Consider the following 25,710-nt stretch of genomic DNA (forward strand, 5'->3'; position numbering starts at 1 on the left):
TGTCAGTCTTGAGAGTCTTGAGTGAGAGCATTGCCCATCACTAGCTGCAGCATGTGTTGGTTGCTGCATACAGTGTTGGCCCTGAATTCGTACTCATGTACGACAATGCCATGGCCCAAGTAGTGCGCCTCACCAGAGCTGTCTTGCGAGAACTGGACATTCAAGAGATGGAATGGCCAGCAGCGAGTCCTGACCGTAATCCCATCGAGCATGTGTGGGATAGGCTTGACAGAAGTGTTTGTGGGCATCCTGTTACACCACAGACTCTCCAAGACCTCGAACAGGCTCTCATTGAAGAATGGGACCTGATACCGCAACGTGACCTCCGTCGACTTATATGGAGCATGCCGCGTAGGTGCCAAGCTGTGTTAAATGCTCGTGGAGGTCATACACCATGCTGAAGCTTTTTTGGACATTTCTGTTTGTGCTCTGAAAATGAATGCAAATCTATCAATGTTTTTTGTATACTTTAACAGTAAAGAATAAAGATTTAGTTGGTAATATACCTGGGTGTGAGGTATTGTTTCGTGGAGCATGGCTTACGTGTTCCCCTAATTTTTTTGAACTGTAGATAAACTTCATTTGGTTGTAGATCACAATGTATAATTCTTATTCAAGAGTATATTACAAAGTATCCACATATGGGAATGACTTATTACGTAATCTAATTGAGGATTGTATAAACTTTTTAACATAAAAGAAACATGAATTATCTTAATATTGTATACTTTGAAGTGTGAGGTAGGAATTGTAAAAAGTAATGTTAATTTGATAATAAGACCATGTTTATAATAAACTTTGGTTTTGTAAGAGGTGAATCTTATGAGAGAGCAGTAAATTTTGTTCTTGTTGGAATACTGAGTACTTGTACTTTTGTCAATTATTAATATTTGGATCTCAACATTACTACAACCACACTGATGAATAAACAGTTTGTTCACTGATGTGGAATATCTTACATAACTAGTGTACATAATCCGATGAGCTTATTTTCTCGAGTAAGCATCTTACATTCTCATAGCCAGCCAATTCTGTTAGCGACACATTGTTGTCAATATCACCGCTCGCCAACTGCAGTATTGATTACTTTTGTTAGTACATTTCATTTATATGGTAACATCTACCTCTCATGTATCTCTATGAAGATAAATGGAGAAACATTACTCTCATAATTTAAAGTGGATCCTATTTTTTCGTAGTTTGTTGTCCTGTTACCTAATTGTTAATTTTATAAGAGCATCAGCACCTTTTGCAACATCGTATATAGGTAGTTGTGCTCAAGATTTTGTTTATTGCCATACTTTTCCAGCAAGAAATATACTCCTTGAGAGAGAACGCTCGTTCTATGTTTGGAGATATGTTTTATATTGACCTACGGATAATATGGAATTCTATCTTTGGGTTCCACTGAGCCATCAAGGGCTATTTTCAAAGCGATGTATGGCTATTTCTCCTCTTTCTTTCTGTTTTCTGCTTCGTATATACCGGTTATTGTAATAGTAGTATAATCATCTCCAAGAAGTGATATGATGGATGCTTAAATTTTCTCATGGAACTGGAACATTTATCATAGACACAGGATACGAACGGTAGGAAGGGGAGTATTTGTATTGATGAAAGAAAAATCTGTAAGCTATGAAAAAGTTAAAGATGAAATACATGAAATTCTTGGTGAAAGGTTCATTTCTAAAGATAACAGTCAACTTGATGTTTTTGGGGTACACAGAGTTGTTCATGGAATTATTTGATAAAATAATCAGCTACTGTGGGGAAAGATGCAGAAAGGAATGTAATTTGAGTAGCTGATCTCAATTTACCAAATGTTACATGTGAAGATATGACAGGAAGCATGATGAACACATAGTGAATAAATTAATCTGGGAAGGACAGCTCAATCAGAAAGTGATGGAACCAACTAAAGGGGAAATACTCTTGTTATGATTCTAATAAAACCAGATGAGCTCTATAGAGAATCTGAAGTGATTGATGGTATAAGTAATCACGTAGTTAAAAATAACTGCGATAGAAAGGAAGGTTGTAAAAGTAAGGCTATACAATACGGCTGATAGAGAGAGAGATTTATTAAGGAAATAAATCATCCGTCCTTCAATGAGGGTGACCATTTGGATCCGGAATACAGTTCCAATTTCAATGGAGTTTAAAAATATCAAGAAATGAAGATTTAATCGTTGAAGCTGTTATCTTCTATTTTCCCAGGGTTAGTGGGGGAGAAATGTCAGTCACGTTCTCAGGAACAGATGGAAGTGAGTGATTTGCAGAGAGTCCCTCAGTATCTGTATTACTATTTTTTCTAACTCGCAGAATGGAACTTTCAAGTTTTGTAGGAAGTTCGATGTCTGACTAGGGAGGGCACCTCTTGCTCCGAATAGCAGGCCTCTGACAATCCACTGATCAATAGCTATTTTATACTTAGATGAAAGGTAAGGCAAGCATGGAATATAAATAGCTTGCTTTTCTAGGTCCACATCCCGAGCCTGATCCAGGTCCCTTTCAAAGCGAATGGTGGGATCTAAGACCATCGCTTTCATGTCCTGTCTGTTGATGGCTACGATGTCCGCCCTCCGATTAGAGTCATCGGTAGAGACGCAGTGAACCTCCTCGTGCATCTCCCATCCACGCTGTCTCAAGCCTTGAGCAATCGACGATCTTACACGGTGGTGGCGGTGGTTGCGCATTAGTTCAGTGCTCTGGCAGAATCCCAGCACATGTCCAAGGGTTTCTGTCTCATTGCAGCCATTTTGGCAGCAACAGGTTGTGTTGAATGACCTACCGGGAACCGACCTGACTGCGGTGAGGTTGCATGTCATCTTCACTGCATTCATGTATTCAGAGGAGGACAGAGGTGATTTATGAGTTATCCAGGAGTTTGCTTTCGGGCAGTCTGAATATAACACTACTCCTTTTCCTTTATGTGGTAGCTGACACCACGACTGAAAGGATCGATTTCTCATAATTTCGCATAGTTTCCTTCCGTCAATCTTTGGGGGGAGACTTTCTTTTTTTATGTTGTTATTTGCTTTACGTCGCACTGACACAGATAGGTCTTACGGCGACGATGGGGTAGGAAAGGCCTAGGAATTGGAAGGAAGCGGCCGTGGCCTTAATTAAGGTACAGCCCCAGCATTTGCCTGGTGTGAAAATGGGAAACCACGGAAAACCATCTTCAGGGCTGCCGACAGTGGGGCTCGAACCCACGATCTCCCGATTACTGGATACTGACTGCACTTAAGCGACTGCAGCTATCGAGCTCGTTTTTTTTTTTTTTTTTTTAAATGTCAAATCTGTGGAGTGCCATATCTTGTTCTTCAGGTAACTTCCTTACGTATGGTAGGTGAACGTCCTGAACATGAAGTAAGCGATTACAAATATTGTAATGCTGTATATTTGCTTCCCATTCTGCGCAAATTATTCCCATCCCTCTGACCTTTCTGGCACTATACAGCATCGAATTTGGAGTATCATCAGGCAGCATCATTATTTCTTTTACAGAACTTCTTATAATGTGGGAGTTTAGGAAAACATAATTATGATCAGTGAAAAATGGTAAACAAATATGTAAACAGCCTATGGGATGGGTTTTAAAGTAATTGTTGAGGAGTGTGATGACAGGTAGTACCTTTAAATGTGGTAAGGAATGGTAAAGACCCATTATAACACTGAAAAAGAGTTGGGAATAATTATAGAAGTAAGAAGAGATTGAAGGAAATTACCAGTAAACTACATTTAGTAAAATTATCATGTAAGAATAATATGATGGTAAACACAATTTGCAGTCATATACATTCCAGAGAAAACTCAAAGGGATCATTACTGAGCCAGGGGAGTGTACATTCAAGGATTTGTAGAAAGCTGATCTATTCAGTCTGCAGTATGTAAAGATGTAAGAGAAGGTTAACAACACCGGCAAAGTACTGAAATTTACCTATGATACAAAAGATGAAAAGATAAAAGATACAAAAGATGAAAGCTAAAAAACAAGCTGAAATTGACAAGATTTCTGTGGATAGACTAAAGGCAATGGGTTAGGATATAGTGCCACATCTGAAATATTTATTTGATTACCATTTGTATGAAGCAGCTATACCAAATGAATGGAGAGTTGGTATGGCAGCCCCAGTGTACAAGGGAAAGGGTGACAAAATATAAAGCAGATAAGTACAGGCTATTCAGCTTGACATGTACTGCATGTAAGCTTTGGGTAAGCATTCCTTCTGGTTATATTCCACCTGTTTCTGAAATTACTAACTGGTTTGATAGAGGGCAGTTTGGGGCATTCTTTATTTGTTTATTTAATGATGAACATAACAGGCATTCACCCAATTACAATGTTCACAATATATAAATAAGAATTTCACTATCAAACATTAATTAAATACTGACAAATAAAAATACAATGAACTGTGCAATGACGATTTGAGGATTCCAAATAAGAGAAAGTTTGCAGTACAATATAAAATATACAGCTAATACAATAAATTATTATTATAATAGTTCATAATACAAAGTAATACATTTTGTTATGAAGTTAAATGATAAGAATAGTCTTAGAAGAGATTGTGTCACAATATGCACAAAAATATTCTGAGAAAATAAATAATGTAGAATGTTTAAATCTAAGAATTTCATTTTTGTCCGTATTGAACTGAGAATGGAAGATAGGAAACTTAAAAAGGTCCACCTTTTCAATACAAAAATGTTATAGTTTATTTACAACATATATTTACACTTGGAACTAGTTTCGACGCTGTTTGGCGTCATCTTCAGCCAAAATGTGGGAAATAGGCTAGCATGTAGACATTTATATTACACAAGGCGTTACATTAAACAATACACATCTTATGAGGAGATAAAAACAGGGACGAATATAGAAACAAATGAATCGTTGAGAAAGCAAAAGTTATAAATATTAAAAATAACCTTAACCACATATCTTGCAGTGCGAAAATATTCGCCTTGAATGATTCCTGAATACAAAACGCACGCGCACACATTTCTGAAGAGCCAGCAGGCAGGAAAAAGTAAAGTGAAACTTTAAGAGTCCTTCTGAGAAGAGTTCATCATTTTTTCTATGTTCCGACTAACTAATGAAGTCTCCCTTGAGTTCCTGATAAACATACACAACAGGAAATTCTCCTTCACTCTCAACAATAGCTATAAAGACCTACGGTAAATTGTATTTTAAATACTGTGCAGAGACGTGAAAGCATGATCTTGAACATGATATAACTTCTTCATTTAACCACCTTTTGAAAGTCTCTCTCTATATTACATAGCTTCATTAACACCACCATTCTGTAGATGCACAAAATAATCTTGTAATCTTCACAGGTCCGGTATTCAGCTCGACAAGAATATAAAATTGGTATTAAGGAATACGTTTTCTGAGAGTTTGGAGGTTGACTGTGCCAGTATTTGTGGTGTACTGTTGCAGCGTTACGTGTAGGGTGGGGGCAGGTTTCTATGATGTTTATTGCGGGACATAAGGCGGTAAAGCTATGGCACGAGATGAAGAGGAACAGAGCGTGTTGGATAGTTTAGGTCTGGGGAGCGGCCATTGTTGGATTAGGAGGGGAGAGGGAAGGAGCGGTAGGGGAGGAGGAGTGGAAGGAGGGGAAATATGGAGGGTGATGTGGTGAAAGTGTGTGGCGTGACAAAGTATTATGCATAATGTGAAAGACAGATCTGTTTTTCGGGATATTCATGTTTTTGAAAAATTCAATGAGAAAGTCGAATAGGATCTTTGGTTTCTCTGAGATATCATTTAAGTTTAGATTGGGATTGAAATATTGGTCTAAATGAATATAGAGGTTTTCAGTGACGTCTAGGAAAGAACCTTTGTTTAGAATATTTAATACCTCAAGATCTTGATTTATTTCAGTAGTGTTGTGCTTAAATTCTTTTATATGTAGGCCGACCGCGGAAAAACGGTTGTGTTTTATGGCATTGACATGTTCTGCATATCTGATTTTAAAGCTGCGTCCTGTTTGCCCTAGGTAAGAACTTTTGCAGTCTTGGCAAGAAAACCTATATACACCTGATTTAGAAAAAGGACTACTTTTATTTATTGATGAAGAGTTGTGTAGGATCTCTGTGCTTCTATTGTTAGTACGAAAGGCTATTTTAACGTTGTGTTTTTTAAGAACGTTAGTGACGTTGTAAATTTCTTTATTGAAGGTAAATGTGGAAAACATGGCAGTGTTAGTATTGTCTTTTATTAGGGTGGTTTTTGGGCGGTGTCTGAATTTATTGATTATTCTTTCAATAAAGGATTCATTATATCCATTAAATTTTGCTATAGAGCGAATGGTGTTCAATTCTTTATTTAAGTTTTTTCTTGACATCGGAATTTTGAATGCTCGGTCTACTAACCTATTATATGTAGCCGCTTTGTGTGTTTGGGGGTGTAGTGAGTCATTTCTTATAGTAGTGGCCCCACCCTACACGTAACGCTGCAACAATACACCACAAATACTGGCACAGTCAACCTCCAAACTCTCAGAAAACGTATTCCTTAATACCAATTTTATATTCTTGTCGAGCTGAATACCAGACCTGTGAAGATTACAAGATTATTTTGTGCATCTACAGAATGGTGGTGTTAATGAAGCTATGTAATATAGAGAGAGACTTTCAAAAGGTGGTTAAATGAAGAAGTTATATCATGTTCAAGATCATGCTTTCACGTCTCTGCACAGTATTTAAAATACAATTTACCGTTGGTCTTTATAGCTATTGTTGAGAGTGAAGGAGAATTTCCTGTTGTGTATGTTTATCAGGAACTCAAGGGAGACTTCATTAGTTAGTCGGAACATAGAAAAAATGATGAACTCTTCTCAGAAGAACTCTTAAGGTTTCACCTTACTTTTTCCTGCCTGCTGGCTCTTCAGAAATGTGTGCGCGTGCGTTTTGTATTCAGGAATCATTCAAGGCGAATATTTTCGCACTGCAAGATGTGTGGTTAAGGTTATTTTTAATATTTATAACTTTTGCTTTCTCAACGATTCATTTGTTTCTATATTCGTCCCTGTTTTTATCTCCTCGTAAGATGTGTATTGTTTAATGTAACGCCTTGTGTAAAAAATTGGGTTAAATGAAGAAGTTATATCATGTTCAAGATCATGCTTTCACGTCTCTGCACAATATTTAAAATGCAATTTACCGTTGGTCTTTATAGCTATTGTTGAGAGTGAAGGAGAATTTCCTGTTGTGTATGTTTATCAGGAACTCAAGGGAGACTTCATTAGTTAGTCGGAACATAGAAAAAATGATGAACTCTTCTCAGAAGAACTTTTAAAGTTTCACTTTACTTTTTCCTGCCTGCTGACTCTTCAGAAATGTGTGCGCGTGCGTTTTGTATTCAGGAATCATTCAAGGCGAATATTTTCGCACTGCAAGATATGTGGTTAAGGTTATTTTTAATATTTATAACCTTTGCTTTCTCAACGATTCATTTGTTTCTATATTCGTCCCTGTTTTTATCTCCTCGTAAGATGTGTATTGTTTAATGTAACGCCTTGTGTAATATAAATGTCTACATGCTAGCCTATTTCCCACATTTTGGCTGAAGATGACGCCAAACAGCGTCGAAACTAGTTCCAAGTGTAAATATATGTTGTAAATAAACTATAACATTTTTGTATTGAAAAGGTGGACCTTTTTAAGTTTCCTATCTTCTAATGTAGAATGTTTAACTAATAAGTAATTTAAAAACTGTGGATTCAAATAGAAGAAGAGAAATTTAGCAATAGAATGTTGAGATCAGGAATAAAAAACAAGAAGAAGAATGAAATCAGACATGTAGACAATATGGAAATAACCTTCAACAGTATATTCTTTAGACATGATATAGGATTGTGAGCTTATGCCGTATCTAGAAAATAAGGTGAAATTCTTTACGTTTCTCAGAGAACTATGCTCTGCGTCATCAGAAGAAAATCTCGACTGTCCTCGAGAAAGGCTTCTAAAACAATGAGCTTTGAATTTAGACATTACCCAATAGAAGTGGAAATGGTACGTTCATTCATCACCAGATGGCTCCTTGGAAGTGGTATAGCGCTAGCGTTCGAAGCGGAAGCTGACAGAACCATCAGAATCAGTCTGCGAGGGTCACATAACATAACAAGCGTACACACATATGAAGGTATGACACTGACACAAGTAAGGCATACATTGGCCAAACATGCCGGTCCATTGGTACTCGTATCAAGGAGCATGAACGTAATATTCGTCTCAACTAGCCGGACAAATCAGCAATAGCTGAGCACGCTCTATCGTCGGGTCATGATGTCATGTTCCAAGATGCTCGAGCTCTTACTCACAAAAGACACTTACAGGTCCAGGATTACAAGGGAAGCTGTGGAAATGCGTAGAAATCCTAACAATTTCAACAGGGACACTGGCTATCAATTAAGTAATACCTGGTTGCCAGCCATTAAGGATTTACGTAGGTAGTTCCCTTCCCTGTACCTTCACTACTGTTATTTCATTTTGGTATTTTCCAAATTCGTACGTTCCTCATCACCAGATGTCATACCTTCATAAGTGTGTATCCCTGTTATGTTATGTGACCCTCTCAGACTGATTCTGATGGTTCCATCAGTTTCCGCTTCGAATGCTAGCACTGCACCGCATCTGAGGAGTCATCTGGTGATGAATGAACGTACCATTTCCACTTCTATTGGGTAACGTCTAAATTCAAAGCCTTTCTCTAGGACAGTCAAGATTTTTTTTGATGACGCAGAGCATAGTTCTCTGCGAAACGTAAAAGATTTCACCTTATTTTCTTGACACGGCATAAGCCTAAAAGCCTATACCATGTCTATAAGTACAGGCCGTGAAAGCATCAATGGCAACAAAGTATATGGTTTGTAGGAAAGTATCACATGTCAATTCAGAATTTTTGAATCATAAAAAAAGTATCTACATCATCTGTATTTCATTTATTATCAAGTTTTAGAATTCTATTAAGAGGAAAATTCTTATGGGCTTCTGTATGGCACTTCTTAATGTGTAGGTAAAATACATTCTTGAACCTGCCAGCCCCTTGAGGAACATAAAATGATATATTTCCGAGAATATTGAATATTTTATATAAAAAATAACATCATACACTTTTTACATCAATGTTCCAAAGTTTTGACACCAAAATGTGATAACACCATGGAGTAAGACTGAAATATCTGGTACATGTGTGACCGTTTCCAATACATATACCTTAAGAACTGTTTTTGTACTCTCAATTAATTTGAAATACGGTACTTAGTATCTGAAGGATTCCTGATAACAGAACTATGTTCTAGTTTCAGTCTTACTAATGAGTTGTATAAGACTAAAAATGTTGTACGTTGATAACTGAAAGAATTTTGAAATATGAAACCCAAAATCCCATAGGCCTGATTCACTATATATTCAATATGATCTCCAAATTTAAGGTCAATATTGAACTGAATACCTAAATCCATCTTTTTCCTGACTTCATTCAAAAAGGAACCATTGATGTGATGAGTATACCCGACATGCTAGCGACATCTTGCAAAAGACATTTTTAACACATTTACATTGAATGGTAATTTATTTTCTTTAGTCCACAATGATTAGCATTTAGATAAATTTGTAAAGTCTCACAGTCATCAGTGGTTTTCAATTAAGAAAATCAATTCAGATCATCAGCAAAGAGTAATATTTCAGAGTTAGACACAACACCAACAACATTGTTAACATAAATGAAAAACAGTAAAGGTCCCAGATTTGAACCCTGAGGTAAACCTGAATTAGCTATAAAATTTTGAGGTGAATATTCTTTATAAAATACATATTGTTTCCTCTTAACAAGGTAGATCTTATCAAGGAATAAAAGTCCTGAGAGAAATTCAAGGTATCTATTTTCTTTGAAAGTATATCATGATCTACTTTGTGAAAAGCTTTTTGAAAGTCTAAATAGGTCAACTTTGATCCTCTCGTACAAATGCTCTGAAATATACTCTGAGAAATGAATCAAATTTGTGGTGGTAGAAGGCATTGGCATGAAACCAGATTTACAAGTAGAAATAATAGGTTTTACACAATTCATTATACATTCAAAAAGAATACTTTCAAAGAGCTCTTCAGGAGTTGACAATACAGGTACTGATCTACATTAGTGTGCAAAACTTAAAGACGAGATAGTTAAAGCAACATATCAACTACTCAGTGGAAACGAATGAAAGTGCAGAAACATGTTGCCAGAGGTCTCTCACATGTGCGCAGAAAGCTGGCGTGAGGTCAGCGCGTCTATAGCGCCAAATGGGTCTGGCCCCACAAAACGAGGCAGTTAAAAGAACAAGACATGACAGTGAGCTCTTACGCTGTACTGTGGTGGTCTTATTCATTACAACATGGCCCGGAGACAACATTTGGATGACTTCACATGGAGAAGAATCATTGGGAAACTGGAAGAAGGACAAAGTGTGACGAGTGTAGCCCAGAAGTTTGGTATTGCTCACAGCATTGTTTCACGTGCATGGAAAGCATTCCGAACCTGCTGCACTGCTGCCTGAAGGAGAGGAGGAGGTCGACCACAGTCAACTACAGCAGGAGATGACTGCTACATTGTGCAACAAGCAAGAAGAGACACATGTCAAACAGCGGGTGCAATTTCAACCACACTTAACAGAACTGCAAGACACCCAACTTCATGCTCCAAAGTGGCACAGAGACTGTATGGGGATGGTCTGCTCGTGCGACGACCATTAGGTTGTGTTCCGTTGACACCCGCATACCGGTGGCACCGTTTGCGATGGCGCCAAGAGCATCAGGTCTAGACCGACGAGGATTGGGGGTCGCATGCTCTTCTCATATGAGAGTATATTCAGTCTGAGTAGGATTCTAGACATACCCTCATCTGGCAAGAGGTGGAAACATGTAAAGCACCCAGGAACATTGCTGAACATGATCATTTTGGTGGTCCAAGTGTTATGGTGAGCAGGGCCATACCGACCTCCAAATTTTTGAATGGGGTACACTCACCAGTCAACGTTATTGTGACAGTGTACTCCTTCCCCATGTGCGTCTTTTCAGGGGTGCATTTGGCCCCGTCTTCACTTGTATCGATGACAATGCACGACCGCATCAAACAGCGCAGGTGGAGGAGCCCTTGGAATGAAAGGATATTCGACGAATGGACTGGCTTGCCAGTTCCCCCTGACTTAAATCCAATCGAGCACATGTGGGATATGTTGGGCAGACATATTGCAGCACATCCACGCGCACCAACGACAACTTAGTGGTTGTCAACCGCATGGGTGGAGGAATGGAACGCCATCCCACAAGAACTCTTTACCAATCTTATGGCCAGCATGGAAACACATTGCAGGGCAGGCATTGCTGTCCGTGGTGATTACATATGCTTTTAAGAACCATGTCCCATCTTGTGTGATATCCAGGGGACCATCATGAGTTGCAATGACTTATGTGTCAATTTTGTTCGTCTCACTGCATATTCCTTTGCGTTACCTACCGCACCATACTGTAGCAGTTCTTCCTATGTATGGTTAAAGTTTCATCGAGCTGTGTTACTTGTCAGTGACACAACGTGTGAAAGTTACTTTCATCCTTAAGTTTTGCACAGCAGTATATAATTACTGTTTAAGCTAAGATCTCCAGTTTTGGAAATAGGAGTAATTTTTGAATTTTTCCAAGCATAGGGAAAAATCAAAGATCAAACAATAATACTGAACAATATTGCTAAAGGGTACAATTCCTGATCTTTGCATCCCTTGAAAATAAACAGAGGATACCATCTGGTCCTGAGGATTTCGTAGGCTTGAGTTTTCATTATTGCTTTCTTGATTTCATCAACAGTTATTCTAATCAAGTGATGCTAATCCAACCGAGCGTTTGAGTTGTCATTTGCACTGAACTGACTGTATGATGCAATATAATGCAAGTACACTTTAGAAAAGCATTTTGCATAACAATACCCAATACTTTCACTACTAATAAATACTTTATCATTTAATTTCATCACTCTACTTTGATTCCAATTTCTTCTTATGTTCTTTAAAAAATTCCAGAATAAATTAGGTTTGTTTGTATTTCTAATTCAGTACTTTCAATGTACTGTTTGAAAGCAATATTCATTTCCTTCTTAATACTTGCTCTTAATTTTTTATACACAGACAAATTACAACTTTTTTCCTTTCATTTTCCTAAATTTTTGTTTAAGCTTTAGCTTACGTATTATATCCTCAGTATACCAGACGCAATACCTCCATTTAGAGTAATTAATTTTTGGAATGCATGAACTTAAGATTGTAAAATACATCTACAGCTAGATTTACATGATCATAATTCACAATATCATTCTAGCTTTCATCCCTAAGCAGAACATTAAAGGCTTATTTAAAATTAAATCTATTTTCACATCCGGGACTTATTTGTTTTATTGTCCCCACATTTGACTGAAGCTAGTAGAGGAGGATGGTGTTGATCAATGGGAATAAGTATCTCAAATTCTTCCCTCAGATCAATTGTGTCAATATTTGAAAGTGCAAGGTCAAGAATTCTTCCATTTTTGTTTACAGATAGTTAATTGATTTAAATTAAATAAGTGTAACTATTTAAGACATTTTTAACTTCATTGCTACCTTGACCCATATCATAATTGCTGCCTGTTATCTCAAGCAGATTGAAATCACCCATTATAATAATGTTTGATCTAACTACACCTATGAATTGAATAAGACTTCCAAAGAAGAAACTTTAGTCTGTTAGGTCTGAATTTGATAGAAAATAAGGCACACAATAAGGTACCTTACATTGTTACTATGGAATGAAATGAATCATCCATTCCTTGAACTAGATTTATTCTTTCAGTGATGATACTATTCTCTACACCAATCAACACCCCTCTATCTCTGCTGTTACTAGTAGGTTGTATATTTCTGTCCTGGTGAACATGATACCTTTCATCAAACACTTCTGAATTATAAATCAAATTATGGAGTCATGTTTCAGTTAATACAATCAGATCATAAGAATTACACAGCACATTGTTATAGAGTAACTTTGTCTTTGACCAGAGATCTCTGACATTCTGGTAATAAAAATCTTAGAGTGAAGTTAACATTTAAATTTATTTAAATCACATTTGCCTAGAATTCTAATTATTGATGAGCCATCTTCTTTCCTCATGAAAATTATTCTATTTCTAATCCAGAGGTATGGGACAATTTTGAAAATCTTGACTTCCCCTGGTTTTGAAAACAGTTTCCTGAGAGAAGGAGAAAAACTCATTTATATAGGTAGGATTACTGAATATGTGGACAATATCCAGAGTAGAAAAGTTCCTTTATATTTTCCTTTGATGGTGAAGTTCTTCTATAAAACACCTATGGCAGAGTCTAACAATTCTGTTGGAGGAGTTCACATTGGTGCTGTTAGGGAGCTTCTGTCAAGCATCAATGTCAATTTTCTAAAATAACAACAGTGAGTGCTCCTCCAACAGCCACCACTTTTACACTCACATTTTTATCCTAGTGATGAGGAATACCATGGATTTCTAAGGTATTCACCCTGGAATATTGTTCACAGTCAGTTTTGGGAAAGTTACTCCAGTGAGGACTTCAAGGATTCCAGCAACATAAAGCATATATTTTAGATTCAGGAGGTCAAATGGACTGTATTGTTATTGACCTATCCAAGGCTTTTGATAGGGTAGATCACGGGAAACTGCTGACAAAAATGAAGACTAATGGGTAGGCAAAAAGTAGTATAATGGGAGAGTTCTGCAGCCTCCTCCTCCTCCCGCGGGAAATTTGAATTTTGGCGGGAAATTTGAATTTTGGCGCGAGATTAGAATTTGTAAACAAAGCCACGTGCTTTTTGACAGCTGTCATCGACAACAACGCATCGCTAACCTCACTGCTGCCATCTTGACGGGCCTAAACCTCAGTAGTGCCAACTTAACCTAACTAGCGGGAGGTAAACAAAGCCATGTGTTTTTGACAGCCGCGTACTTTTTGACAGACAACAACGCATCGCTAACCTCAGTACTGCCATCTTGACGGGCCTAAACCTCAGTAGTACCAACTTAACCTAACTAGCGCGAGGTAAACAAAGCCACGTGTTTTTTGACAGCCACGTGCTTTTTGACAGACAACAACGCATCGCTAACCTCAGTACTGCCATCTTGACGGGCCTAAACCTCAGTAGTACCAACTTAACCTCACTAGCGCGAGATAAACAAAGCCACGTGCTTTTTGACAGCTGTCATCCGCCATCTTTAAACTACAGAGCACTGTGCTACCCTCTTTATCGTAGCAGATGTAAATTCGTCACCTGTCATCCGCAGTGCTGCTATCTTGGTGGGCCTAAACCTTAGTGCTACCAACTTAACCTCACTAGCGTGAGATAAACAAATCCACGTGCTTTTCTGACAACTGTCATCCGCCATCTTTAATCCATAGAGCACAGTGCTGCCCTCTTTGTGGTAGTGGATAATTTGAAAAGTGCTTTTTGACAGCAACCATCTTTGAGCACCGTGCTGCCCTCTTTAGCTACTTACCTTTGAAATGTGGTGGCGGTAAATTCCACGTGCTTTACAAACCTATATGCTTTTCTGACAGCTGTCATCCACCATCTTTAATCCAGAGAGAACAGTGCTGCAATCTTTAGTTTGAAATGTGGTGGCGGCAAATTCCACGTGCTCTTGTTTGGAAACAAATCAACATGCTTTTTTGACAGCTGTCATCCGCCATCTTTAATCACCGTGCTGCCCTCTTTAGCTACTTACCTTTGAAATGTGGTGGCAGTAAATTCCACGTGCTTTACAAACCTATATGCTTTTCTGACAGCTGTCATCCGCCATCTTTTATCCAGAGAGAACAGTGCTGCAATCTTTAGTTGAAATGTGGTGGCAGCAAATTCCACGTGCTCTTGTTTGGAAACAAAGCCATGTGCTTTTTTGACAGCTGTCATCCGCCATATTTAATCACCGTGCCGCACTCTTGCGTCAGCTGTCATCCGCCCAGCAATTCTCTTTCTATATAATAATTTCGTGTGGCTATTTCTAGCTAAGTGCAGTCAAAAAAAAAATCCTAGTCTTGTTACATCAGGAAGGGTAACTGGCTAAATCCTGGTCTTTCAGCGTCAGGAAGGGCAACCGGCCATACCGTGAAACAATAGTGTATGATGTAAGAGGCTAGATACTGCTTTGAGCATCTAGCTGTAAAACCCCGATTCTCGTGTTAAAAAGAGCATCTAGTTGTAAAACAGATTCTTAATCCGAGTTCTTTGACGTCAGGAAGGGCAACCGGACGAAAACAATAGTGTATGATGTAAGAGGCTAGATACTGCCAGTTTTGCGTCAGAAGGGCAACTAGTCTTAAAACAAATTCTTGCGATTTAAAATCTTAGTTTTGCGTCAGGAAGGGCATCCGGCTGTAAAACAATAGTTCGTGATACAGCGATTTAAAATCTAAGAAGTGCATCTAGCTGTAAATCCCCGATTCTCGTGTTAAAAAGAGCATCTAGTTGTAAAACAGATTCTTAATCCGAGTTCTTTGACGTCAGGAAGGGTAACCGGTCGAAAACAATAGTGTATGATGTAAGAGGCTAGATACTGCCAGTTTTGCGTCAGGAAGGGTAACTAGTCTTAAAACAAATTCTTGCGATTTAAAATCTTAGTTTTGCGTTAGGAAGGGCATCCGGCTGTAAAACAATAGTTCGTGATACAGCGATTTAAAATCTAAGAAGTGCATCTAGCTGTAAATCCCCAATTCTCGTGTTAGAAAGTGCAAGTAGTTGTAAAACAGATTCTTAATCCTAGTTCTTTGACGTCAGGAAGGGCAACCGGTCGAAAACAATAGTGTATGATGTAAGAGGCTAGATACTGCCAGTTTTGCGTCAGGAAGGGCAACTAGTCTTAAAACAAATTCTTGCGATTTAAAATCTTAGTTTTGCGTCAGGAAGAGCATCCGGCTGTAAAACAATAGTTCGTGTTACCGCGATTTAAAATCTAAGAAGTGCATCTAGCTGTAAACCCCCGATTCTCGTGTTAGAAAGTGCAAGTAGATGTAAAACAGATTCTTAATCCTAGTTCTTTGACGTCAGGAAGGGCAACCGGTCGAAAACAATAGTGTATGATGTAAGAGGCTAGATACTGCCAGTTTTGCGTCAGGAAGGGCAACTAGTCTTAAAACAAATTCTTGCGATTTAAAATCTTAGTTTTGCGTCAGGAAGGGCATCCGGCTGTAAAACAATAGTTCGTGATACAGCGATTTAAAATCTAAGAAGTGCATCTAGCTGTAAATCCCCGATTCTCGTGTTAAAAAGAGCATCTAGTTGTAAAACAGATTCTTAATCCGAGTTCTTTGACATCAGGAAGGGTATCCGGTCGAAAATAATAGTGTATGATGTAAGAGGCTAGATACTGCCAGTTTTGCGTCAGGAAGGGTAACTAGTCTTAAAACAAATTCTTGCGATTTAAAATCTGTAAAACATATTTTTAATCCCAAGAGAATCGAACCCGAGACTACCGGGTGAGAGGCATGCACACTAAACCAAACTGTAGGCTATAGGTTACTTTTTTTGTTCCACAGTTTTGAAGTTGTATCGGCGCAGTCATTCAGAGCGAGGTGCGGAATGCATGTGTTGGCTGAAATTGTACACGCATCTTCCGGCTGTAGTAACCTTGAACGAAGACACTGCGTGGTGATAAGCTACTTGTAACTCATGGAACGTCTTCTTAGCTGAGTAGCATTCAGCCCGTGTAAGCTCCTAACATAAAATATCATGATTGTACGGAGAGGTTAAAACACAGTGCCAGCATATAGCCCACTCCTATCGAAAGAGCCTGCACGGCGCCGGCATGTAGGCTACTCCTGTTGAAGGAGCCTGTACAAGGTTTAACACCCCTCTATCAACATCCCTTACTTAATGCTGGCTTTTTTTGCACACCCTCGAAACTACCTAAGAATGTAATATACTACCGTAGGGAGAGGGTAAAACCCGGTGCCGGCACATAGCCTACTCCTACCGAAGAAGCCTGCACACAGCTTAACGCCTCCATCCGACAAATGAATCACCCTCAACACTCTTGTACCCGCAATCATTCCCGCTACTTCGGGAGATAGCAGGTTCGAACTCCTACTGTTAGAAGCCGTAAACAATAGCAAATGCTAGGCGAGGGGGGGCCTGCGCGATCATCATAACATGTAACTACATGATCTAGCTAAATGTAGTTTTAGCTCAATACCTTTAAGTGCCTACAGGTAAGGAATAACGCGGATGTAGCTTAGTACCCTCCCGTTTAAGTCCAGAAGTCAAGGATCGCGCGCTAACATTCCAAGGCTCGATCCGCGGCAGAACTCTTAAATTCTGGCACCTCGGCATCAACAGCAGGTTCGATCCCGGCTTAAATATGTCAGCCTGCGTGACTCAGTGTAAGACCTTCAGGAGAGCTCTTGTTGCATAAACATTTAGTTCCGACTGTACTGCAGTTGTCAGCGATTTACACATCCGCTTGGTAACAAGCAGCATATTGACTCGCTGCAGTCTGCGTGAAGCGCTCACAGTTCTCTGTATGCGTTTATTACGTACACATCTCCCGTCTAAGTACTGTCTGCTGTGAATATTATTCTTCAGCCTTTATCTTAAGGTAAGCTAGAACTGTTAGTTACTGTTTGCAAAGCAACTTCTACGCTAGGTAATAGACATCTACATTCATATATGTTTGTTCTTTTCTTTTTTTAGGTACCGTTCGAGTTACAGGCTTGAAAGTACGCATTTTATTCATCCGAGTAACAGTCTGCAGCACGTGCATTTTTTAAAGGTATGTTTTCGAACTTTGAGTTGTAAAGATAGCTAGGCTAGCTGATACACTCTACACTACATTCATATATGTTTGTTCTTTTCTTTTTAGATTCGACCAGAATATTATCATTCGAGTTTCAGGCTTGAATGTACGCATTTTATTTATCCGAGTAACAGTCTGCAGCGCGAAGATTTTAAGGTATGTCTGACCTCTATACGTTGAAACTTGGTTTCTTCCGAACATCGTAACTTTAAGCTAATCATAAATAGTTGTTCTCTTCAATCCTCATGCTATAGACGAGGTTAATCTTATAATTTCAAACTCACAGCAATGTCCGACCTCTATACATTGAAACTTGGTTTCTTCTGAACATCGTAACTTTAGTCTATTGATAAATAGTTATTTTCTTTAATCTGCATGTCATAGAAGAGGTTAATCTTATAATTTCAAACTCACAGCAATGTCTGACCTAGACAGGTTCAAACTTGGTTTCATCCGAACATAGCAACTTTAGTCTATTGATAAATAGTTGTTCTCTTCAATGTTTTATGCTGTAGAAGAGGTTAATCTTATAATTTCAAACTCACAGCAATGTCTGACCTGTACAGGTTCAAACTTGGTTTCTTCCGAACATAGCAACTTTGGTCTATTGATAAATAGTTGTTCTCTTCAATCTTTCATGCTGTAGAAGAGGTTAATCTTATAATTTCAAAGTTTCAGCAATGTCTGACCTCTATAGGTTGAAACGTGGTTTCTTCCGAACATAGCAACTTTAGACTATTGATAAATAGTTATTTTCTTTAATCTGCATGCCATAGAAGAGGTTAATCTTATAATATCAAACTTACAGCAATGTCTAACCTCTATAGGTTGAAACTTGGTTTCACCCGAACGTTATAACATTAGTCTAATGATCAATAGTTGTTCTCTTCAATCCTCATGCTATAGAAGATGTTAATCTTATAATTACAAACTTACAGCAATGTCTGACCTGTACAGGTTCAAACTTGGTTTCTTCCGAACATCGTAACTTTAGTCTATTGATAAATAGTTATTTTCTTTAATCTGCGTGCTATAGAAGAGGATAATCTTATAATTTGCACCAAGTTAAACAGTGTCCAAAGACTTGCGTGTCTAGGAATAACAGGGGCACTGGATACTACACCATTATGTGCAATGGAGGCCATCCTAGGTTTTCCCCCCTTACATTTATATGTTAAGGTAATAGCGGGAATGAGTGCCTATCGCCTTTGGTCACTCGGAGGATGGTCCTTCAAAAACCCGAATAGAGGTCATGCCTCTATTCTTACAAGGCTTCACCAGACTTGCCCTATGACAATGATGATCGGGGATCTGATGAAGCCTAGCTTTAATTTGAATTATAAATTCACAGTGGTGATACCCACAAGGGAGGAGTGGGCCGCGGACGCTGGGGCCCGTCTTAAGTCTGGGGGCTGTACATGGTACACAGATGGCTCGCGGACGGAGGCGGGCACAGGCGCCGGGTTCTGGGGGCCTAAGACAAGGCTCTCCCTTCCTATGGGTAAATATGCTACTGTTTTCCAGGCTGAAGTATACGCAATACTAGCCTGTGCTTTAAATATATGGAAAATGCCTGGACACAGAAGACACATCACTATATGTAGTGATAGCCAGGCAGCGTTAAAAGCACTATGTGCAGTTAAAACAACATCAAAACTGGTATGGGAATGCCAAAGGATGTTAGATCAGCTGTGTGAGTTTAGCTCAGTTACCTTATTATGGGTTCCTGGGCACACAGGAATCAGTGGAAATGAAGAAGCTGACAAACTAGCGAAACAGGGCTCAATGGGTTCCTTCACAGGACCAGAGCCCTTCCTGGGAGTGTCACTCCGAAGTGTGAGACTGGCAATATCCCAATGGATAAACCAGTCTCACCTAGATATTTGGAAGAGGTTAACCATAGCAAGACAGGCACGTGAACTTATCAAAGGGCCTAGTCAAAGCTATAAAAAGGTCCTAATGAATTTGAATAGGACCAGAATGAGAATGGTAGTTGGACTGTTAACAGGCCACAATACCTTACAGAGACACCTACACATCATGAAAATCACCCAGGATCCGATGTGTAGAAGATGCGGCAAGGAGGAGGAGACCTCCGCGCATGTGTTATGTCAGTGCGAGGCTTTTGCAAGCACTAGACATCGATACCTGGGCTCACATTTTGTGAGCCTGGAGGACATCAGGAACGCCAAAATCCGGACACTAGTATCCTTTATAGGAGCACTAGGTCTGGACTAGGCAAACCCGTTCAAGGGGCACAAAGGGTCTTCATAGACCTACGTGTGGAGCTCTGCAAAAACAGGGCTCACCCATTTCTTATCTATCTATCTAATCTTATAATTTCAAACTCACAGCAATGTCTGACCTGTACAGGTTCAAACTTGGTTTCTTCTGAACATCGTAACTTTAGTATATTGGTAAATAGTTATTCTCTTCAATCCTCATGCCATAGAAGAGGTTGATCTTATAATTTCAAACTTACAGCAATGTCTAACCTCTATAGGTTGAAACTTGGTTTTTTCCGAACACCGTAACTTTAGTCTATTGATAAATAGTTATTTTCTTTTATCTGCATGCCATAGAAGAGGTTAATTTTATAATTTCAAACTCACAGCAATGTCTAATCTCTATAGGTTGAAACTTGGTTTCTTCCGAACGTCATAACATTAGTCTAATGATAAATAGTTGTTCTCTTTAATCTGCATGTCATAGAAGAGGTTAATCTTATAATTTCAAACTCACAGCAATGTCTGACCTGGACAGGTTCAAACTTGGTTTCTTCCGAACATAGCAGCTTTAGTCTATTGATAAATGGTTATTCTCTTCAATGTTTTATGCTGTAGAAGAGGTTAATCTTATAATTTCAAACTCACAGCAATGTCTGACCTGTACAGGTTCAAACTTGGTTTCTTCCGAACATAGCAACTTTGGTCTATTGATAAATAGTTGTTCTCTTCAATCTTTCATGCTGTAGAAGAGGTTAATCTTATAATTTCAAACTTTCAGCAATGTCTGACCTCTATAGGTTGAAACTTGGTTTCTTCCGAACATAGCAACTTTAGACTATTGATAAATAGTTATTTTCTTTAATCTGCATGCCATAGAAGAGGTTAATCTTATAATATCAAACTTACAGCAATGTCTAACCTCTATAGGTTGAAACTTGGTTTCACCCGAACGTTATAACATTAGTCTAATGAAAAATAGTTGTTCTCTTCAATCCTCATGCTATAGAAGATGTTAATCTTATAATTTCAAACTTACAGCAATGTCTGACCTGTACAGGTTCAAACTTGGTTTATTCCGAACATCATAACTTTAGTCTATTGATAAATAGTTATTTTCTTTAATCTGCGTGCTATAGAAGAGGATAATCTTATAATTTCAAACTCACAGCAATGTCTGACCTGTACAGGTTCAAACTTGGTTTCTTCTGAACATCGTAACTTTAGTCTATTGGTAAATAGTTATTCTCTTCAATCCTCATCCCATAGAAGAGGTTAATCTTATAATTTCAAACTTACAGCAATGTCTAACCTCTATAGGTTGAAACTTGGTTTCTTCCGAACATCGTAACTTTAGTCTATTGATAAATAGTTATTTTCTTTAATCTGCATGTCATAGAAGAGGTTAATCTTATAATTTCAAACTTACAGCAATGTCTAATCTCTATAGGTTGAAACTTGGTTTCTTCCGAACGTCGTAACATTAGTCTAATGATAAATAGTTGTTCTCTTCAATCTTTCATGCTGTAGAAGAGGTTAATCTTATAATTTCAAACTCACAGCAATGTCTAACCTGTACAGGTTCAAACTTGGTTTCTTCCGAACATAGCAACTTTAGTCTATTGATAAATAGTTGTTCTCTTCAATCTTTCATGCTGTAGAAGAGATTAATCTTATAATTTCAAACTCACAGCAATGTCTGACCTGGACAGGTTCAAACTTGGTTTCTTCCGAACATAGCAACTTTAGTCTATTGATAAATAGTTATTCTCTTCAATCTTTCATGCTGTAGAAGAGTTTAATCTTATAATTTCAAACTCACAGCCATGTCTGACCTCTATAGGTTGAAACTTGGTTTCTTCCGAACATCGTAACTTTAGGCTAGCACACTTACCCTTTTATATCCTATTATTACTATGTGAGATGCAAGTGCTAACGCTACATTTATATATTTGTTCTTTTTAGAAAAACCATGGAGAAGATTAACCAGCTAGGTCATATTTCAACTCCAACTACCAAGCCGTTAACAAGTCTACCGCTAAATGAGCAATTTAAAGTAATTTTACTACGAAGATTAAAAACGAAATTTGGAGAAAGGATTTTATGTGTCTGCAAAGACTTTCAAGTTTTTTTACCTAATAGATTTAGCGTGCTAACTGATTTAGAAATAGAAGAACTAAATCAACGTTCTATTTTCATTATATATCGCGGCATAGAGAACAAATCTTGTGTTATTAGTTTTACTGATGCGTAAAAGCATGTACATACAAGAATTACATCGAGAAAGCAAAAGTATGCAAACATCACTACAAGTAAAATCATTCATGATAAAACTAGTACATACAAGATGTAAATAAATACTGTAGAATTGGCATATTCTTTTATTTTAGATTAGGTATTACCTTCTCCTCCTACTCCTTCCTCTCGAAGAAGAATAAGAGCAAGAAAGAAGATGTTGATTAAATTCGTAAGTATGTTATCGTCTAGCACAGTAAGTATGTTGAGAAGAGATTTTTTCCTAAACAGTGCTTGATTCTAGTCTTGTAATATAGTGTACTACAACATCGCACTATAGTATGTGTATATATGTTTTTTGAACGGTAGTATGTATTCAAGTCTAAAGTTGCACACTCTCGCTTTGCGATGCATGTTCGATAAAGATGTACCTTGGCAGAGTAAGTAAAGGTAAAGGAAGTTATACACATCAATTAATGTTCTGATCACATGTTAAGGTTAACGACATCGAGTGCAGTGTTCGATTCTAGTCTTGATCACTTATCTAGTGTTTTGAGCACATCAATTAATGTTCTGATTACATGTTAAGGTTAACAACATCGAGTGCAGTGTTCGATTCTAGTCTTGCTATGTTTTAATCTCATTTCATGTTCTAATCACATGTTGAAGTTAACAACATCGAGTGCAGTGTTTGATTCTAGTCTTGTTATGTTTTACAATCTTGTTTTTTTGCAATGCATGTTCGATAGAGGTGTACCTTGAAAGAGTAGGAAGAGTTCGATTCTAGTCTTGCTATGTTTGAACCTGATTTAATTTTCTAATCACATGTTGAAGTTAACATCAAGTGCAGTGTTCGATTCTAGTCTTGTTATGTTTTACAATCTTGCTTTTGCAATGCACGTTCGATAGAGATGTACCTTCACTGAGCAGGAAGAGCAGCTCAGTAAGTATGTTGAGAAGAGAATTTTTTGTTTTTCTAAACAGTGCTTGATTCTAGTCTCGCAATGCTGTGTTCTGCAACATCGAACACTAGTATGCAGTTCAAGTTAAGTTTTGAACAGTAGTATGTGTGCGTTCAAGTCCAAACATACGTCACTGCGGGTATGCGAGCGGATGACAGCTGACGAAATTGCCCCGCATAGGGCAGCACGGTGCTCTGTTTATTAAAAGATGGCGGATGACAGCTAACGAAATTGCCCGCATGATAGCAGCATAGTGCTCTGTTGGTTAAAGATGGCAGATGACACCTGTCAAAAAAAGCACATGGCTTTGTTTCCAAACAAGAGCACGTGGAATTTACCGCCACAACAAAGAGGGCAGCACTGTACTCTGTTGCTTAAAGATGGCGGATGATGGCTGTCAAAAAAGCACGTGAGTTTGTTTCTAAACAAGAGCGCGTGAAATTTTTCAATTTGCCGCCACCACATTTCAAAGGTATCTAGCTAAAGAGGGCAGCACGGTGCTCTCTTGATTAAAGATGGCGGATGATAGCTAACAGAACTTTTCAAATTGCCCGCTACTACGTGCTTAAGGTAGTAGCCATAAAGAGGGCAGCACGGTGTTCTGTGGATTAAAGATGGCGGATGACAGCTGACGAAATTGCCCGCATGATAGCAGCATGGTGCTCTGTTGATTAAAGATGGCGGATGACAGCTGTCAAAAAAGCACATGGCTTTGTTTCCAAACAAGAGCACGTGGAATTTGCTGCCACCACATTTCAAACTAAAGATTGCAGCACTGTTCTCTCTGGATTAAAGATGCTAAAGAGGGCAGCACGGTGCTCTCTTGATTAAAGATGGCGGATGATAGCTAACAGAACTTTTCAAATTGCCCGCTACTACGTGCTTAAGGTAGTAGCCATAAAGAGGGCAGCACGGTGTTCTGTGGATTAAAGATGGCGGATGACAGCTGACGAAATTGCCCGCATGATAGCAGCATGGTGCTCTGTTGATTAAAGATGGCGGATGACAGCTGTCAAAAAAGCACATGGCTTTGTTTCTAAACAAGAGCACGTGGAATTTGCCGCCACCACATTTCAACTAAAGATTGCAGCACTGTTCTCTCTGGATTAAAGATGGCGGATGACAGCTGTCAGAAAAGCATATAAGTTTGTAAAGCACGTGGAATTTACCGCCACCACATTTCAAAGGTAAGTAGCTAAAGAGGGCAGCACGGTGATTAAAGATGGCGGATGACAGCTGTCAAAAAAGCATGTTGATTTGTTTCCAAACAAGAGCACGTGGAATTTGCCGCCACCACATTTCAAACTAAAGATTGCAGCACTATTCTCTCTGGATTAAAGATGGCGGATGACAGCTGTCAGAAAAGCATATAGGTTTGTAAAGCACGTGGAATTTACCGCCACCACATTTCAAAGGTAAGTAGCTAAAGAGGGCAGCACGGTGCTCAAAGATGGTTGCTGTCAAAAAGCATTTTTCAAATTATCCGCTACCACAAAGAGGGCAGCACTGTGCTCTATGGATTAAAGATGGCGGATGACAGTTGTCAGAAAAGCACGTGGATTTGTTTATCTCGCACTAGTAAGGTTAAGTTGGTACTACTGAGGTTTAGGCCCGTCAAGATGGCAGTACTGAGGTTAGCGATGCGTTGTTGTCTGTCAAAAAGCACGTGGCTGTCAAAAAACACGTGGCTTTGTTTACCTCGCGCTAGTTAGGTTAAGTTGGTACTACTGAGGTTTAGGCTCGTCAAGATGGCAGTACTGAGTTTAGCGATGCGTTGTTGTCTGTCAAAAAGCACGTGGCTGTCAAAAAACATGTGGCTTTGTTTACCTCCCGCTAGTTAGGTTAAGTTGGCACTACTGAGGTTTAGGCCTGTCAAGATGGCAGCAGTGAGGTTAGCGATGCGTTGTTGTCGATGACAGCTGTCAAAAAGCACGTGGCTTTGTTTACAAATTCAAATCTCGCGCCAAAATTCAAATTTCCCGCCAAAATTCAAATTTCCCGCCAGAATTCAAATTTCCCGCGGGAGGAGGCCGCAGAACTCTCCAATTATACTACTGCAAAAGAATGGTTTAATGAGCGGCTAAATTTCTAGAAAATAGAACTTAAAGAATTAGAATTGGTAAAGCATTATTTGGTTATGTAACGATTAAGAAACGGGTCTCACACAGCAGTGTTATTGGACATTTATGTTTTCTGATGTATATAAAAGATATGAGTAAATAACTGGAATCACAGACAAGGCTTTTTGCAGATGATGTTATATTGTATAATGAGCAGTTGTATTGTGGCAGACTGCAAAGAGACCTCGACAATGTTGGGAGATGGAATCAGACAGTGGTATGATTGTAAACGGGATGAAAAGTCAGGTTGCATGTTTCACCAAGAGGAGAAGTCTTCTCAGTTTTAATTACTGTGCTGATGGGGTGAATGTACC

At 38.6% G+C, this 25,710-nt stretch overlaps 1 protein-coding gene across 1 annotated transcript in view; it reads right to left on the reverse strand.

Moving 5' to 3' along the window:
* Window positions 1-346: 346 nt before the first annotated feature.
* Window positions 347-25,710, reverse strand: part of LOC136878736 (caspase-1-like) — a 56,397-nt gene continuing 31,033 nt past the window's right edge. The window contains exon 5 of the mRNA XM_067152192.2: window positions 347-429. Coding sequence (XP_067008293.2) covers window positions 386-429 — 44 coding nt within the window. The 3' untranslated portion in view covers window positions 347-385. The remainder of the gene's footprint in view (window positions 430-25,710) is intronic.

Source organism: Anabrus simplex, chromosome 8, assembly GCF_040414725.1.
Source record: "Anabrus simplex isolate iqAnaSimp1 chromosome 8, ASM4041472v1, whole genome shotgun sequence".
Lineage (NCBI taxonomy): Eukaryota > Metazoa > Arthropoda > Insecta > Orthoptera > Tettigoniidae > Anabrus > Anabrus simplex.